General features: G+C 39.7%; 1 protein-coding gene across 7 annotated transcripts in view; it reads right to left on the minus strand.

Moving 5' to 3' along the window:
- Positions 1-805: 805 nt before the first annotated feature.
- LOC127455958 (ran-binding protein 10-like) overlaps positions 806-19975 on the minus strand; it is a 57102-nt gene continuing 37932 nt past the window's right edge. For 2 of the 7 annotated variants that reach the window (XM_051724171.1, XM_051724177.1), the window contains 9 exons: positions 19811-19923; positions 18576-18684; positions 17513-17661; positions 15968-16160; positions 15558-15694; positions 14835-14980; positions 12319-12430; positions 7662-7803; positions 806-3468 (listed from right to left, as the gene is read on the minus strand). In XM_051724171.1, coding sequence (XP_051580131.1) covers positions 7673-7803; positions 12319-12430; positions 14835-14980; positions 15558-15694; positions 15968-16160; positions 17513-17661; positions 18576-18684; positions 19811-19923 — 1090 coding nt within the window. In that variant the 3' untranslated portion in view covers positions 806-3468; positions 7662-7672. The remainder of the gene's footprint in view (positions 3469-7661; positions 7804-12318; positions 12431-14834; positions 14981-15557; positions 15695-15967; positions 16161-17512; positions 17662-18575; positions 18685-19810; positions 19924-19975) is intronic. The other 5 variants (XR_007899765.1, XM_051724176.1, XM_051724174.1 and 2 more) reach the window with 5 other exon arrangements.

Genomic DNA, 19975 nt, shown 5'->3' on the forward strand with positions numbered 1-19975 from the left:
GTTCAGGGTCATCTGGGTCGAGTCCACAAATACAAGCATCTGTGAGAAAGATCAATAACCTGCCTGTGATGGACCGAAACCCTCTGTCGTCATGGCATCTTTGTGCGTTTGTCCCCTAATTTCTTTTTTTTTCAATGTATGTGTCATATATATTTCTATATTCAAATGCATACATAATGTAACTGACAGTGTCAATGACTCTAATCACATGATGTGACTTTTTCTACAGGAAATATTGGTTTAGTGAATGCATGTGTTGCAATTTTATGATTTTTAGGCTTTGTTTTAGCAATATTTTAGTCAAATATTTAAAATTTTGACTAAACTGTATTTTTGAACTGTTAGCATAATTACATCAAATAGATGAAAAGCAATTAGAATGTTATTGACTCCTTATGATTAAATTGCCCTATACAGTATTTCCTTAGAATAAAAGGGTCTGCTATATGAAAATGAACGTCACAGGACACATTTATCAGACTTGACCTTCCCTCATAACCTTTGCATAAAACAGAGACAATACAGGCAATTCATTTTAACTCAACCATATAGATCCTAGTGTTAGCATGTAAATAAGAGACTAAACTGAACCTAATTATTATTATTAATATAATATTCTATTCTACAGTGCATGTATTATATTATAACACATCATGATGAAAAACACTTTTGTTAGAGCAGTGTTGCATCTGAATTACTCAGAACTATTACTTACTCAGTATTGTGGTATTAGTATAGTAGTTTTTTTCTGATTTTAATAATATGCAAAGAAACAACAGCAAAATAATACAAAAGACAGACACCATATGCTCACGGATGTGTATTTTAATAAAAATAATTCTGTCAAAATTAAATGAGTACAATATTTCTTTATAATGTTTCCATTACATAGGTATGTCTCTTTTTTTCCCTTTTTTCTATTGTTTTTCTTTTTTATGTTTTTTATTTTGTTTTTTGTTTTTTTGTTTAAAGGTTCATGCTAAGTAGAGAGTAACTCATTTCACAATCTCTAAAAGAAAACTCAAATAAAATGAAAATCATAATAGAAGTAAATTTTGCACAGCTTGCTGTACTCCATTCTATTTTTCCTGCCCCTTGTCATTTCAGGCAGGAATTTCACCACATGACAAAGAAGGATTTTGGCTACTTCCTTCACTTCCACATATGTACATAGGTCCCTACTTAAAGCCAAATTTTTAGTTCTAAGATGGATTCTTTTTCAAACAACAATATACATTTTAGGCGGTTAGACTATGATGAGTTCCAAAACATATTTGGCATTAAAAAGCCATCCCAAAACAAAGATCTATTACTTACAGGTCATTAGAAGTATGAGCCATTATCTATAAACATTTATGGCTGTGTAAAAGTTATGCATGTTATCCCCATGAAATAAGATACCACCACTTAACAATCAAAATGATCCATCTTTTTGAGTGAAATTGTTAAATGAGTTGACTGAGATTATTGGGGATGAGGATGTGTTAATCCACAATTTTACTCCTAGCCTCTAAAAATGAAAAGGCAGAGTTTATTTTAGATATTGAGGAGGAGCATGTGCAAGGTTGAGCCTGGGACCTCTGACCTCAGTGACCTACCAAAATGGTAACTGCACTACACAGACCTTTTATGTGAATGCCTGACATGATACAAGAAGCTAGACAGCACTGTCCAAAGAGTAAATGAGGTATAAGTGAAGTTTACAAAGCAGGTGCAGATGAGGGAATGTAACAATCAATCTCATGATGGCCAGCAGCAAAAAAGTGGGACATAAAATGAGAGTAAAATTGGCTAAGCTACATTCAAAACCATGGTGGCGTGCTAGCTGTGTGAAATGTTGGGTTGACATGGGAACGACTGACAGTTTTTCCTTCATGGACCAATCAGTTCAAAGAAAAGCTAAGGAGAGTGACATCACGCCATGTCCGACAGAGAATACACAGGCCGCTAGAAGGAAATAAAAAGAGTGTAGCATTAAGTCCCTGAACTACTGTTAACATCACACTTACATACTACTTATAAAGGCCAAGTAGAGATTGTTGAGAGCTAGGAGAAATGGACAAAACAATTGCACAGATATGAGGTCGCGGTGAAGTTCTAGAGCAACACAGACATTTGCAATTTAAGGAGATGTTCTAGTTACTAAATAATTACACATTTTGCATTAGCGTTTTCCGTTCATTTGCAGGAACCTAGGGTCAGTCAATTGTCTTGCATACAGCAAGTTCCTACTCCATCCCTCCATTACTGAACAGGAGAGGTAGACAGATACAGTAATGCTTCATGTGCATTAATTGAAGTACAGTGCATTCAATGGTAACAAAACTTTAACAACAGTACTTAACAGCAAATGAAACGACTAATAACAATAGCTGAAATGGTGTCAGCCTGTAGTCATTAATCTAACAGGAAAACTATCAACAAAGTGACATGGGTATAAAACTTACAGAATTGGTATAAGAAGTTCAGTTGCAAGCTTCACTGGAGCTTTTCAGTAATCAAACTACTGACCTTCATTTTCTTTGTAAAAACGTTAAGTTTTTATTTTGTACAGCCAGGAAATCTGAAAACCACAGGTTAATTTCAATATACCTAACTTAAAAAAAAAAGTTTGCATGATACCCACTGCTATAAAGATGATAAAATATTGGTAAAATAGATTTATTTTGGGAAAACATCTACAGTTAAAAATATAATTCACCTACATTGGACCCAAAGGCAAGTCTGCATCGTCACTGTGTGATTTTGTCTAATGAAAGTTGTGCTGGTGCTTGAGATACTAAGGTAGCTTAAAAGGTGAGATGCTAGGAGCCATGCATTATCTCACCCTGTCCCACACACATACTCCAATGAAAACATCGCCAGGGCACATGAAAACTCCTGTACGCACAACATTAATGTCCATCTAATTCCTAAAGGGGTGGCTAAAGTTAACCAAAAAAACCTACAGAATTTGCTTGTACATAGAAAAGGACCTGCTTTAAACCCCACAGTATGGTCTGGTAAAGCAACACCTGTTTCTGCAAATATCTCGTTCTGACGACAAAACATTTGTTTTATATACCTGAGCTCTGACTGAGAAAACCAGAGTATGTAGCTCGTATTTTCAGTAGGAACTTACCATTATGTATATCGTTGATATGGTATGCTTGAAATACTATGCACTGAATTCCCCCTTGAAAAAAACGAGCCGGAAGGTTGATTTGTTTCATGATGAGCACAACAAACAGACAAAATATAAACTAAAATAAAAATGACTAGATAAACAGAATAATTCATTATCTTTAAATAGTGTCACACAATTTGTATTTGATAATACTAAATTAAAAAGAAGCCTCTCTTCTAATGTTTCTATTCATTCTGCTTGGCTGCTTCTGGCAAACGGCAAGCGACACACCATATCAAACGTGTGCTCTCGTCATGGCAACCGATTTGAAAAGTCTTCTTCTTAGTTGTTCTGAACATTGCCTGAAAGAAACACACAAATGTTGTGTTTTTAACAACTATAATATTAGTAATCATGCCTGGGTTTCTTAAAATATTCCAAAATTGTTATTGTCTAAGTTCATATATAATTAAATTAGCCAGTGAGAAATCTAGCTGTGAATTGTCAGCATTAGGGGCCGTTCACCAAACATGTTTTTGCATCTGTCTGCGATGGTTTTCACTTGTTTTTCCATTGTGCCATGTCTCACACACACAGGCGTCATCTATTTGTGGGACTGGTTGGACATGTCACTACCACTTTTTGACTTTGCCGGTTTTGTGACCACCACTTTTTGAAATAGCTTTCATCAGGTAAGTGTCTAATGCAGAAAAAATATCTCCAGCTCTTGAGCAGGAGTTTCCATTTCGTTCATGTGTTATAATAAGTGGTGATCCGGCACTGGAGTTTGTTATTCTTAATGTTATATTGAGTGCTCGTTGCGGCTGTCATCAGTGGCACTGAGTGACAGTAAGAAGCGATGTTCTTTCGTGCATCTAGACGCGCACTCTTCTCACTCCGCTGTTGCTCGTGCTGCTTTCTAGTGAAATTGCAAGCAAAATGCAAAACAGAATTGTCCTCGCTCATGATATACATCTACTGTACAGATGCAATCTTCGTTTATTAAAATTAAAAGTTATATTAGGGCAGATTACAATCCAGAAATCCTTGTACTAGAGGCGAAAACTTTATCATTCTGGCTGAAATTATGCTGAACAATGGATTTATTCACTGACAGTGCAAATCTCAGTACTTACGGTGTTGGGTGAATGGATCAAAGTTATCAAATTAGGTATGTGACATTATTGTACTTTTTGAAACAGTAAAATATTATTTGACATTCTTTGCATGTAACATAATTAACCCTATAAAGCCTGAAATAAATATTAATCAGAAAACTCGTTTTTAAATGAAGCTGTTTTCTGAACCTTCAAACAAATTCTAATATACTGTATATATTAGGGCTGCACGATTTGGACAAAAAGTCATATTGTGATTATTTTGAAAAATATTGCGATTGCGATTTGAACTGTGATTATGATAGACAAAATAATTTTAAAAAAAGGTAACGTTTTTTAATATATTCAACTGCCAAAATGCTACTGGGGTTTTTTCACACTTCGGAATCAAACTGAGACTTTTTTATTCACCCACCAACAAATAAATACATAAACTGAAACAAAGAAAAAACAATGTCTTCTTTATATTCCAATTGTACTCATCCACCGTGTACCTGTTTTGTCCATTTTGTGATAGGGTCTCAGCCCACTAATCATCACCATTCGTTTTTGAAACCCAGTCAATTTGAATATTAAGAATAATCCAATCAGGATTTTAACATTCGATACTGATCTACAATTGTCTTTTCATCTAATTGTCCGATGCTGATCATTTAACTTTTTATCAGCAGCTCGGTCAAAACTGGTTATATGTAAGCTTTCTGCTCAATGTCACTGTTAACTGAATTGCCCTGTTGGTAATACCATAGTTGTTGCCTAGTTTTTACTGTCAAAAATACGGTTGGTTAGTTGGTTGAATAATTAAATAAACACAAAATATTCCATTTTACTCTTTACTCTAGGCCTTAAAAACAAGTAGGCTTATACAAACTATTCTCTAATGTATATCATATAGTCCTAAAGAACGATGCTTAACATCAAACTGAAGTTGAACTGATAACCCATTGGTGTTATTAAACTTAAAGTCAAAGTTTGGTTAGTTTGTCATCATTTAATTTAATTATTTTTATTCATTATTTTATTTAATTTTAACAATGCATTTAAAATGCATATTAAAGTATCTAAATATTTATATAGATTTATTATATGTACGTTCCTTCCTTTTCATTTAGTTGGATATTGGTAATATTAGTTCCGCTTTCATTTAATTGCTGAGCTGTTTGCGCAGCAATCGTTTAATAAAGATTTTTGGATTATATCCCATCTTGTATTCCGCATTATTATTATGATACCTATGCCTGGCGGAGACTGAGATGCTGCTACCGCAGATGATAAAAAAAAAAGCTTAATGCAGGATGCGCCAGTTTAGTGTAAATAAAGCACTTAGCGCACGTAAGCAAACGAACCAAACTCTAAGCAATTCTGTTACTGTAAGTATGAGATGGACTTGTGGAGCACAGAACTGCTCTGAAAACACTGTAATAATGCTCTAACTTAATACAGACTGGACAGAGCAGCGCAAATCAACTTTAAAGCCAGCAGACTATTTATTCATTTAATTAAAACGTGGCCCTTTGCGATTTAATAATCACACAAGGTCATATCGTGATTTCGATTTAATTTCAATTAATTGTGCTGCCCTAATATATATATGTATATATAATAGTGCTGTCAGTTGATAATTTTTTTTAAATTGCGATTAATCGCATTTAGTTTTTTTAGTTAATCACGATTACTCACAGATTTTGAAAGTGCTGAAATTTTACACTATATATACTTATTTTCTTGTCAAAATGCATTAATTTCCATCTTAGGAAAGAAAACAAAACAATATGTAACAATACACTGCCTGGCCAAAAAATGTCACATACTCTAATATTTTGTTGGACCACCTTTATCTTTGATTATGGCATGCATTTGACGTGGCATTGTTTCAACAACATTATGCAACTTCACACCATTTATTTCAGCCCAGAGTTGCATACATTTTTGGCCGAGATCTTGTATTGATGACGGGAGAGTCAAACCATCCATGAAGTCTTCTCCAGCACATCCCAAAGACTTTCAATGGGGTTATGGTCAGAAGTCTGTGGTGGCCAATTCATGTGTGAAAATGATTCCTTATGCCCCGTGAACAATTGTTTTACAATTTGAGTCCGATGAATCTTGGAATCCTGGAATACGCCGTGTCATCAGGGAAGAAAAAAATCCAGTGATGGGATAACCTGGTCATTCAGTACATTCAGGTAGTCAGCTAACTTCATTTTATTGCAGCATAAAGTTGCTGAGCCTAAACCTGACCAATTGAAGCAACCCCAGATCATAACATTGCCTCCAGAGGTTTGTACAGTGACGGGTACATCGCTTCATGCGCTTCCCTGCTTACTCTGACGCGCCCATCGCTTTGGTATAGGGTCAATCTGGACTCATCAGACCACAAGACCTTTTTCCATTGCTCCAAATAATTTTTTACGATGTGACTTCACCAAGCATTTTAGTGATCTCCGATCATGATCATTCAAGATTTATTTCCGACCACATTTCTTCCGTGAAGCTGACGGTTCACCACTATCCTTCCAGGTTTTAATAATGCGTTGGACAGTTCTTAACCCAATTCCAGTGATTTCAGCAATCTCTGGATTCTTTGCTTGATGCAGGCCAATAATTGGCCCCTTCTGAAACACAGTAACATCTTTTCTACGACCACGGGATATGTCTTCCGACATGGTTGTTTAAGAAATGAGAAGCTACACACTGCATCAGTTAGGGTTAAATGAATTCTTGCCAGCTGAAACATTTTAATCACTGCAATAATGATCCAATCATAGGCTCTTAAGTATCTGCTTATTTAAATCCAACTGCAACTTTTTTTTTGGCCAGGCAGTGTATAATACTTTATTAAACATTTTCCAAACAAAGCCTTCCACAGTATAAAGATACAAATGCACTAACATTGCACCAATTCAAGACACATTAAACATTTCCCAAAGTTTAAGTGGGAGGTTGACTAATTGAAAGAACTAGTTTCCCCATAGGTTGCATATTCATTGAAATGGGCATTAAATCTCTTAAACGCTCATCCTCACAAATATTAATCTGACTGGTAGACTGTGGCTATTCGCTTTGTTACAGCAATCATGAAGCCACGTGGTGTGCTTCTGTGATAATTACCATGCGTCTTACTTAGGCTGAAAAATTTTCTATCACAAGTCCCAACTGGGCATGTTTTATACATCAAATAGTGCTAAGAGCTCCTTTTTCCATCATTTTATCATCTCGCACAGGAGCATCATGTTTTTCTGATGCTGTGTCAAGTTAAAAAGAACTGCGATTTTTAAAACGGGCTCAAGACACCTGAGTTTTGCAATATTTGTTGCACTGTGTCTAGCTTTTTTTATCGCAAGATTGAATTCGGTCTGAACAGCCCCTTAAGGCGTTGTCACACTAGACTTTGAGCACACAATTTTTTTTTTCAGAAAGTAGTAAGGGGCTCTCACCTGGACTGGCACTAAAGCAAAAAGTTGTCCACTCTGGCAAAGGAGCAGGATCCAGAGCGGACCCTGGCCATCAGCTGCACACACTCTGTGGCCTGACCCAAGGCCAGCATGAGAGGAGGCTGCTTGGGCAGGTTGTGAGACTCTACATGAGGGAAAAGATTGTAGATATGAAGCCATCATAGCAATTAAACTTGCACCAAGTAATTTTTGTTCATGTTTGGTAACAGTGGTTTTGGACTTAATATTGAAAACTATCCATATACTGACTGCTGACATGCAAAACAAAAGTTCCCTATCTGTCACTCACTCGATGTTGTATCGATGTAGTGACACTAGGGGTCACTCTTGGGAGCCCCGAACACCTCTGCTTTTGAAAAAAGGCCAATGGGAATTGGCGAGTGGAATTTGCATGCCACTTCCCCGGACATATGGGTATAAAAGGAGCTGGTATGCAACCACTCATTCAGATTTTCTCTTCGGAGGCGAGAGCACTGCTACCTTGCGTGCTACCTTGCGCAAGGGCGAGATAGAGCCTGTCCCTCCAGCCAAGATGAAGAAAGGGTTTTACAGCCCTTACTTCATCGTACCTAAGAAAGGCGGTGGGTTGCAGCCAATCTTGGACCTGCGAGTTCTGAAACGGGCCTTGCACAGACTCCCGTTCAAGGTGCTGACACAAAAACGCATTTTAGTGAGCGTCCGGCATCAAGATTGGTTCACGGCAGTAGACCTGAAGGACGTCTCTGTTTTACTTGTTGTACTTCCACGTCTCTGTTTTACCTCGACACAGACCCTTCCTGCGGTTTGCTTTCGAGGGCCGGGCATACCAGTACAAGGTCCTCCTCTTTGGCCTGTCCTTGTCCCCTCGCGTCTTCATGAAGGTCGCAGAGGCAGCCCTTGCCCCGCTAAGGGAAGTGGGCGTCCGCATACACAACTACCTCGACGACTGGCTGATCCTAGCTCACTCTCGAGAGTTACTGTGTGCACACAGGGACCTGGTGCTCAGGCACATCAGCCGTCTAGGGCTTCAGGTCAACCGGGAAAAGAGCAAGCTCTCCCCGGTTCAGAACATCTCTTTTCTCGGCTTGGAGTTGGACTCAGTCTTGATGACGGCGTGCCTCACGACAAGCGCACACAGTCAGTACTGAACTGTCTGAAGGCGTTCAGACAGAAGACAGCGGTTCCACTGAAACTTTTTCAGAGGCTCCTGGGGCATATGGCTTCCTCTGCGGTTGCCACACAGCTCGGGTTGATGCATATGAGACCGCTTCAGCACTGGCTTCAGACTTGAGTCCCGAGATGGGCATGGTGCCATGGGACACATCGCATGGTCATCACGCCGATCTGTCGCCTCCTCTTCTGCTCTTGGAACGAACTAGCATTTCGACAGGCAGGGGTTCCCCTAGAGCAGGTCTCCAGGCACGTCGTGGTTACGACAGACGCCTCCAAGATGGGCTGGGGAGCCGTATGCAACGGACACACAGCTGCCGGCTCCTGGACTGGCCCGCGGCTGCGTTGGCACATCAACTGCCTCCAGTTGTTGGCAGTACTGCTCGCCCTGCGGAGGTTCTGGCCGTTGATCCAGGGCAAGCACGTGTTGGTCCGGACGGACAACACGGCGACGGTAGCGTACATCATCCGTCAAGGTGGTCTACACTCCCATCACATGTCACAACTCGCCTGCCGTCTCCTCCTCTGGAGTCAGCAGTGCCTCAAGTCGCTACGAGCCACTCACATCCCGGGCAACCTCAACACCGCAGCGGACGCCCTGTCACGACAGGTTACGCTCAGGGGAGAGTGGAGACTCCACCCCCAGTGGTCCAGCTGATTTGGAGTCAATTCGGTCGAGCACAGGTAGACCTGTTTGCTTCCCGGGAATCCTCCCACTGCCCGCTTTGGTACGCCCTGACCGAGGCACCCCTTGGTATAGACGCGCTGGCACACAGCTGGCTCCCTGGACTACGCAAATATGCGTTTCCCCCAGTGAGCCTACTTGCACAGACCCTGTGCAAGGTCAGGGAGGATGAGGAGCAGGTCGTCCTAGTAGCACCCTACTGGCCCACCCAGACGTGGTTCTCGGATCTCACACTCCTCACGACAGCCCCCCCCCCACCCCCGGTGAATTCCCCTGAGAAAGGACCTTCTTTCTTAGGGACGGGGCACCATCTGGCACCTGCAACCAGACCTCTGTAATCTCCACGTCTGGCCCTTGGATGGGACGCAGAAGACCTAAGTGGCCTATCACCCGCGTAATAGACACGATCACTCAGGTTAGAGCTCCCTCTACGAGGCGCCTGTATGCTTTGAAGTGGTGTCTGCTCGCTAAGTGGTGTTCTTCCCGACACGAAGACCCCCAGAGATGCGCAGTCGGATCGGTGTTTTCCTTCCTGCAGGAGAGGCTGGAGGTTGTGAGGTTCTATAATCTCCAGGTTGAGCCGGTTTCGTCCCGTGTGTTGTCAGGTCCGAACAGGTAAGTTCCGGGACAGCTGGCCGGGTGTACCGCTTGCGTATAGCGCCTTTCCCTTCCCATGGGGTGAAGATGTGCGCCTTTGACTCCCAGTCGTGTTCACAAGTTGTGATCCATGGATGACTTTCCTCCTTAGCCCTGTGGAAGACAAGTTTGCGGAGAAACACGCTGCCGACCCAGTACATGTGCTAACTAAGCCCTGTACTGGGGTAGGTGCTCCACATGCGCTGGTTCCCCATAGGTGACCCCATGTGATATATCTTCCGCAAAATCATTTCCCTGTCGGTAAACTGCATCTTCCTTGGGCAGAGGCCCCTCTGCCCCCTGGTCACCATGCTTGTAGAAACCCCCTCCCCAGCGTAGGACCTACCATGCGACTTCTCCACATGACATACTTCCGACAAGACTCGGTAAGACCATGTGATGCATTTCCACACGAAATAACCCCCCCCTTCTCTGGGCGGGGTCTGGTCTCAGCGGTATCTTCCCCTTGGGAGTCACACCCCCCCAACGTAGACATTTATGGCTCCAGGCTAGCCTGTCCCTATTTGTTGGGCAGTCGACTTGTCCCCGAAGGACCGTTCGACGCTCATAAGAGCATTGGGGGAGGTTACGTGACGGCCTGGTGTGCTGGCTATGAGGCACACAGTGGTCTGCCCGTCTCGCACCGCCAGTCCACGTAACACAGTTCAGCTAGTTGTGCCATTTTGTATAGGGACCCCTAGTGTCACTACATCGACATAACGTCGAGTGAGTGACAGATAGGGAACGTCCTGGTTACTTTAGTAACCTCCGTTCCCTGATGGAGGGAACAAGACGTTGTGTCCCTCTTGCCACAATGCTGAACTACCCGCTGAAATGGCCGGGACCTTGTCTCGGCTCCTCAGCACAAAACCTGAATGAGTGGTTGCATACCAGCTCCTTTTATACCCGTATATCCGGGGAGTGGCATGCAAATTCCACTCGCCAATTCCCATTGGCCTTTTTTCAAAAGCAGAGGTGTTCGGGGCTCCCAAGAGTGACCCCTAGTTTCACTACATCGACACAACTTCTCGTTCTCTCCATCAGGGAACGGAGGTTATGAAAGTAACCAGGACGTTTTTGGTTACCAATGGCATTGTAAAAATACCTTATTTGCAGGCAAATTTGTCACTAATGATTAACTTGCAACCTAAGACCTGTTTCCACCTGGTATTAAGATACAGGTGATCCGATCACATGTGGTCAGCCCTAAATACAGGTCTAAACGGGGTCTAAAATGTTTTGTGATCGGATCACAGACACCACATACGAATGTGGTCAAAAACGCATATGACCACATCGCATTGAGATGTAAACTCTAATCCGTCCTGCACGCGTCCCGGCAGCAGTGAAGCACCGCCCCTCACCTGTCAATAAACCGCTGCACTAAAACAAGAGCTGTTACACTTTGCTGTTTACGAGCGGCTTTAATAGGAAATAAATGTCCGATCTGAAAATTTTAAAAAGCAGATACATAGACAATCACAAGAGCTTCACAGATCTTCTTTAGTGTGTCTGTTATCAACACAGATGACAAACATGAACACCTGAAGCTCCTTTAATAGAGGTAATCCACTAAAATAATGGATAATTCTGCCTGACATGCTGCGTTTGTGCTTAGACTAAATTTCATCCGTATCTGGGAGAAACAGCAGACCATTTTTTTCCGCACTTTCCTTGTCTTTTCTGATTTTGTTGTGGTTTAATTTCATGCAATAACACAGTGACATAATGACTGATGTATGTTGTCATGAAACAGAGACCCTCCCCTCTAAATCCGAACACAAGTGATCACAGGAGACGCATTTAAAGTGACCAGGTGTAAACAGCGTTGTGTCTCACCTGACCATATGTGATCCAATCACCTGAAACGCATCTTAATACCAGGTGGAAACGGGCCAAAATTTTCAATACTGGGGAAACTGGTACTGATATGACTGGAGTCTTCTGGTCATGCGAGTATACTTTAACACATTTTTCAAGAATTCTGGGTTTTTACTTCTGCACTTTTAAATATCTACAACTAAAAATATTAATTAGCAAAAGTACTTTAATCTCACTTGATCACACACTTGCTGAACCAGATATTTCATGTCTTATTACTGTGGCTGTGTTTAATTATAAGCCTTGGTAAGTGATTATGTTAACAGTGTGTGTATGTGAAAACCTTACCCAGAATAGCACTGTTGAGAGCAGAGCAGATCGCCTCTCTCTGCATGGGGTCCAGCTGCTGGCCCACGGGGCAGTTCCAGGGGTCTGAGTACGCCAGCAGACTGAATGCATCCTAAACACAAACAGACAAATACACTGGGCAAAGAAGCTTAAGTGAACTGCAACACACTGTAACCTTTCCACTTCCATGTGTCTATTAACATCAGCACCAAACAGGGGAAAGTAAAGTTATGCCCAAATGTTTGCATACCCTGGCAGAAATTGTGAAATTTTGGCATTGATTTTGAAAATATGACTGATCATGCAAAAAAACTGTCTTTTATTTAAGGATAGTGATCATATGAAGCCATTTATTATCACATAGTTGTTTGGCTCCTTTTTAAATCATGATGATAACAGAAATCACCCAAATGGCCCTGATCAAAAGTTTACATACCCTTGAATGTTTGGCCTTGTTACAGACACACAAGGTGACACAAACAGGTTTAAATGGCAATTAAAGGTTAATTTCCACACCTGTGGCTTTTTAAATTGCAATTAGTGTCTGTGTATAAATAGTCAATGAGTTTGTTAGCTCTCACGTGGATGCACTGAGCAGGCTAGATACTGAGCCATGGGGAGCAGAAAAGAACTGTCAAAAGACCTGCATAACAAGGTAATGGAAATTTATAAAGATGGAAAAGGATGTAAAAAGATATCCAAAGCCTTGAAAATGCCAGTCAGTACTGTTCAATCACTTGTAAAATTCGGGGATCTCTTGATACCAAGCCAAGGTCAAGTAGACCAAGAAAGATTTCAGCCACAACTGCCAGAAGAATTGTTCGGGATACGAAGAAAAACCCACAGGTAACCTCAGGAGAAATACAGGCTGTTCTGGAAGAAGACGGTGTGGTTGTTTCAAGGAGCACAATATGACAAACAAAAATGAGCTGCATGGTCGAGTTGCCAGAAAGAAGCCTTTACTGCGCCAATGCTACAAAAATGCCCGGTTACAATATGCCCGACAACACCTTGACACGCCTCACAGCTTCTGGCACACTGTAATTTGGAGTGACGAGACCCAAATAGAGCTTTATGGTCACAACCATAAGCGCTATGTTTGGAGAGGGGTCATCAAGGCTTATGGTAAAAAGAATACCATCCCCACTGTGAAGCATGGTGGAGGCTCACTGATGTTTTGGGGGTGTGTCAGCTCTAAAGGCACGGGGAATCTTGAGAAAATTGATGGAAGATGAATGCAGCATGTTATCAGAAAATACTGACAGACAATTTGCATTCTTCTGCATGAAAGCTGCGCATGGGACGCTCTTGGACTTTCCAGCACGACAATGACCCTATGCACAAGGCCAAGTTGACCCTCCAGTGGTTACAGCAGAAAAAGGTAAAGGTTCTGGAGTGGCCATCACAGTCTCCTGACCTTAATATCATCGAGCCACTCTGGGGAGATCTCAAACGTGCGGTTCATGCAAGACGACCAAAGACTTTGCATGACCTGGAGGCATTTTGCCAAGACGAATGGGCAGCTATACCACCTGCAAGAATTTGCAGCCTCATAGACAACTATTACAAAAGACTGCACGCTGTCATTGATGCTAAAGGGTGCAATACACAGTATTAAGAACTAAGGGTATGCAGACTTTTGAACAGTGGTCATTTCATTTTTTTCTTTGTTGCCATGTTTTGTTTTATGATTGTGCAATTCTGTTATAACCTACAGTTGAATCTGTATCCCATATGAAATAAAAGAAATGTGTTTTGCCTGCTCACTCGTGTTTTCTTAAAAAAAGGTACATATATTACCAATTCTCCAAGGGTATGCAAACTTTTGTACATACAGTAGCAAGAAAAAGTAAATGGGAAAAGTAAATAAAGACATGAAAGATTATAATTGTTTGTGTGTTGTTAGCTTAAGCACACTGTGTTTGTCTGTACTTGTGACTTTGATGAAGATGAGATCACACTTTATGACCAGTTAATACAGAAAACCAGCTAATTCCAAAGGGTTCACATACGTTTTCTTGCCACTGTACTATGCAACAGGGGTTTGAGTAATATAGGCACTCTGCTGAGCAGAAGAGTTAAAAGAAGTTTAATGCTTTATGTATCATTGCAGTCATATAAAGTCCAAAGTCAAAAACAGACCCCTTTATTATTATTTGTTGTAAAAACTACAATAATTCAAAACATTTGAACAGCTGTTGACTGTTAGAAAATCAGTGGTCACAGGGCACAATCAATATCCACTTCACATCACATTTATGGCAGTTTATCACACAGGGATCCTAAACCTCTTGTCCAAAGTTGTGTGTGATTACTGGATAGGGATTTTTAATTCATTTTATACAGACTGCACTATGGACAGAGAAAATTCTCTTCAATTTGGTTGATAAATATTTTTCTTAAATTACATTTCCACAACTTTTCCAGGCCTGGCAATCACAATTAAAAAAATTCCCTAATGTTTTCCCTGATCACTTTCTCAAGCCTGTCGACCTCTTGCCCTCCGTTCCTCCTACCTGCAGCATCTTTTTGTGAGTTGCATTCTTGCCGTATTGGCGACAGAGCTGCTCGCTAAGCATCTGAAGCTCTCTGCCAAACTGGATCATTCTCTCCGTGGCAGCTTGATTTCCTCCACAAAGCTGTCTGGAGCTGCAGCTGTCATCTATTTTCAAAGATACATTTTATTTAAAATATTTCTAATACTAATCAAACTAGATAGGTAGAGTTTGTCAAGACCACTGTTGGGTAAATTACTTAAAAACAGTAATCCACTACAAATGACAAATTATTTCCTCTAAAATTGTAATCAGATTATTTACGAATTACTTCATTGGAAAGTAATCACATTACTAATTACTTTACTTTTAAGTTAAGTAGCTTTCTAAAACACTTTTCTACTCACCAAATTCAAAATAATGTCTATATTCCTTTCTTGTTTATTGTTACACATGAAAAAATTAAGAAGTGGATATCAGGATCCTATTAAAAACTACAGGTTCCACCTCTCTCTTTGTGACCTTGAAGGAAAACATTTAATGGGCTGAATATTAGAAGAGCTCAATTTAGCAGCTCTCAAGGGGCAAAAAGGACAGAGCAGAAATATAACTAGTCACATCAGAATGAAGAATGAAAGAGGTATAAATAGAATAAAAGGCATGTGTTCTTAAAGCGTTCTCACAGACTGTTGATTGTTGTGTTGAAAAACCAGTGTGTATGTGCAGTGTGAGCATGTACTGTACCTGCTACTCCATTGCCAACACTGTTGTCATCCGCCTGCAGGATTTCCTGGTATTTGTATGTGCCATTCACAATGCGAGTTGAGCTTTCTGTCACACCATTACTGTAGTGTTCTGCCTCAATCTCCATCTCACTATCACTGTCAACAGACACAATACACAGTCAAAAACTGATTTTGTCTCTGTAGCATGTAACTACACATTTGAGACCAAGTCCAAATATATGTGCTTGTCCTTGCTTACAGAATTTACATATCCTTTTTCAATGTTATCTGTGGCAATTCAAACATACAAGTATTATAAAATAATCCCTCCAATTTACATATATTTATCACATTAGCCTCAACACTCTTCAAATAATAAATGCATTACAACAACAAAAACAATACAAATAGAAACACACAAACACAGACCTAGTCTCCTGGTTGCTGGTAGCACTGTGGGGCTGGGACTTGGTGGAGTCAGTAGAGTTGGACTCTGAGTAATTGACGGAGGAGGGGGAGGAGGATGGAGAGGAGGAGGCGGAGCTTACACCTGTGTATTTGCTGTGGCTCTTATTTTTATTAGGAGGGGTGACCCCATTACTGCATGTGGGACTTTCTGCTTCTGAGTCATGAGGAGAAAGAGATAAATGAGAGCCATTAGAAGAGGGTCTTAACCCAAGTACACTACCTGAATTGTAAATTGCATAACCCACTCCACTGCAGTGCAGGTGAAACAACTTGCATGTAGGTTTAATAAATATTTAGCTAATTTAATAATCCTTAAGAATGTAGTACTCTCAGCACCATCTGACACATTTTAATATAGTTAAATCCATTCTACATAATTAACACCGATTTGACCCAACAATCAGTGAAGAATGTATGAAAAAGGGTACAAATTCTACATGGGTTAACTAATGAGATTTTAATGAAAACACTTATGCTAAAGCTTACGTGAATGGGTGAATTTCACAAAAACACTCAAGAAATGTCAGTGTCAGTGTTCACCCCAAAATTAAGAATTTTTATTTTTTATTTTGCATAAATAAAATGAAGCCTATTTGAAGGACATCATGACTATTTTGAATTTATCTATATTTATTAATTTATTTATTTTCATGAAAATTAAGCACACCCCCACAAACTTAATTGTAAGTAGCCTACTGGCGTAATGTGAAAAAACTCTCATTTTCAATACTGTAATGCAAAAAATAAATTAATAAATAAAACATTATGATTTATTATTTAAATTGTAAGTATACATCATGGTAGTATTTGTTTGGATGAATTTAATTCATGGCAATTAAAATAGTATACACACTACCGGTCAAATGTTTTGAAACACTTACTCTTTATTATAATTTTTTTTTTTTTTTCTTCACATTTTATAATAATAGTAAAGTCATCAAAACTATGGAATAACATAAATGGAACTATGGGAATTATGTTGTGACTAAACAAAATCCAAAATAAATCAAAATTGTGTTATATTTTAGCATCTTCAAAGTAGTCACCCTTTGCCTAGAATTTGCAGACATGTACTCTTGACATTTTCTCAACCAACTTCTTGAGGTATCACCCTGGGATGATCTTTAAACAGTATTGAAGGAGTTCCCATCTATATGCTGGGCACTTATTGGCTGCTTTTCTTTATTATTTGGTCCAAGTCATCAATTAAAAAAAAAAAAAAAAAATTATAATTGTTTTTTTTTTTTTTTTTTGATGAAATAAATTAATATGGTACAATGGTGGTACAATTATATTTTTGTCTACAAAACTAATTTCAAACATTTAAGCATACGCCTTAATGTCTTAATGGTCATAAAATAGGCTTAATTTTCTTTATGCAAAATATAATTTCTTCTTTTTTACCTTTTGCATTTGAGCTTCACCCAAATGCATAATTCACAGAGTGTTTAACTTGATAATTAAATGTTGAATGAAGATGTAAAGTGTTAGGGGTGTGTGTGTTACCTGTACCGTGCAAGTGAGCATTGGTGGCTCCATGCCGTGGGCTCAGGTTTGGGGATCCGTGATAGCTGTCTTGGGATTTAGGAGAGCGGACACTAAAGCACCGTACCTCACTATCTGTACCATTCACCATCTCCACAAACTGCCGACACCTGAGAGGAGAACACAAAATCACTGTGTTACACCACAGAGACTTCACACAGCAATAAACACTCAATTCAGACCTGCCAATCCATTAAAATGTCGAACAACCACGCTTCTGTTATCTATAATGCCAACTGACTGACACTGTCAGCTCAGCAATCCATTAAACTGTCTGGCTGTCATTCAACTGTTATTCATCACAGAGAAAGAACTCAGCTCTCACTGTCTCCTTCACACTGATCTTGGCACTGAATAACTGACAAGAGATCCAAAACTATTCCCACACCAGCACCTGATATCAGTATTGATTTGACATTAATTGACATTAATGGTGCAATTCAATAATAACTGGAATGCACTGATTATTCACTGAAAATCTTGACATCTGCTAGCTCTCCTAGCTCTCCTAGGCACGTTCATAATACTTCATAAGATAAAAAGACTTCAGAAAACTTGGAATATAGTACACAGATCTTATGGACAACTTTTATTGTGCTTTTGCATACATTTTGAGCATAATCAGTGACCATTTATTTGTAATAGCATGGAAATGAGTGACAAAGACATTCTTCAAAATGTCTCCTTTTGTGTTCCACTGAAGAAAGTTACACATGTATGAAAAATTTTCATTTTTGGACAAACTATTCCTTTAAAGACTAATCTCAGACCTTGTGTTCTCTCAGAAGGATTACATTATAAAACTCAGGACAGAAAGTCCTGGATGTTCGTATTCTGCTGTATTTTTGTGATCCCATGGAAAGATAACCTTTTTTTTTGCACCTTGCTTGAGGTTTTAAGCAATTCCTTTGATCCTTTTAACACAATTAAATGGAACACACACACACACACACACACACACACACACACATCAGTAGTGTTATGAAGAGCACTCTGGGGAGTGTGTGCTTGTAGAGATACTCACTTCAACATGAAGAGTAAATTAGGGTTGTGTTCTAGGAGTCCAGGGTACAACTGCTGTGTAGCTTCAATGGCTTCTCCAACACGCCCTGCCAATACCAGCTTCTGTATTCCTTTACGGAAAGAGAATAAACACTTACATAAGTGGGAGCGAGATGCCTCACTAACTAATTAGGTGTTTTTCTTATAATTTTTTTTCTTATTTTGTTAAAGCGGTCATATCATACATTATTATTGTTATTTTTTCTCCCTGAGGTACACTTAAAATGTTTGTAAAGTTTTAATTTATAAACCTTAAAAGTAAAAGCCATAATTTTGTTTTATGACCATTTCTACCCTTTCTATGACATTCAGAATTAAATTGGCCATTTTTGCTGCTGTGCAATTAAGAATTTGATGTGATCGCCCTCTATGCTTGTGAAATGAGAAACAAAGCTCGCACACGAGCTGCGGGTTTGCATCCCAGTTTTAAACTGCCTAATCTTTCAATAACAGTCTCTATGCAAAGCCGTAATTAAATTTCTACAGCTTCATAAAACAATCCACACTGAAATGTGTCACTCAAGTCTGTTAAGGTCAGACCGAAATTATTGTGGACCTTCTTAAAAATTAACTTCAGTTGCCTCTTGCCTGCAGTTGTTCAAACAGTCAGATAGTCCCACCCCCAACTCACTGCATTGGTTGAGTAATGTTGTAGGGGCGGGTCTAAGAGGGACGCTCAAAACAAACACAGGAAGTTTTATAGAAAATTAACTTATGAATGGCTTAATTATAGTTGTCTCTGCATATTAAGCTAGGATAGAAGAAAGTATTTTAACACTGAAAAAGTTACACTTCAGCTTTAATAAAACGTTTCCAAAAAGATTTAGCAAAATCCTTCAGTTGTTGCTAGTGCAAGATAAACAGTTCTGATAACTACAAATTGAACATCAAACATTCAGTGTGTTGATAAAAGCTTAAATCAGAGGCACAAAAAAAAGCCAGACAAGCTGATTAAATATTCATATTCAGACTAGTGCTGAAGAAAAGAAACATTTGCTTATCCAGTAGAATTTTAAGTTCCCCATAACAGCTATATTTTCCTACCCAATCCACAGACGACATTGGGAGATCTGTTTAACTCATTACTAGCGATATAAATACAATATTGCTGCTCTATATTCAACTCGTACAAGACACACACACACACACACACACACTGGCTAAACTAGTTGACTTTGAATGAATGTAGATTCTCACTCTGTCTGTTTTTTATTGAGGTTTGGTCCTCTTGGATCATGGTCTCTGTGGCTCTGGCAAAAGCCATTGCTGTGGCACAATAACCATGATGGACCAGGTAGCTGGATACCATGCTGCAGATATCAACATAAAAAAATTATCACAGCAAGAAGAAACATTCGTTAA

The sequence above is a fragment of the Myxocyprinus asiaticus genome, chromosome 18 (genome assembly GCF_019703515.2).
Source record: "Myxocyprinus asiaticus isolate MX2 ecotype Aquarium Trade chromosome 18, UBuf_Myxa_2, whole genome shotgun sequence".
In the NCBI taxonomy this organism is placed as follows: domain Eukaryota; kingdom Metazoa; phylum Chordata; class Actinopteri; order Cypriniformes; family Catostomidae; genus Myxocyprinus; species Myxocyprinus asiaticus.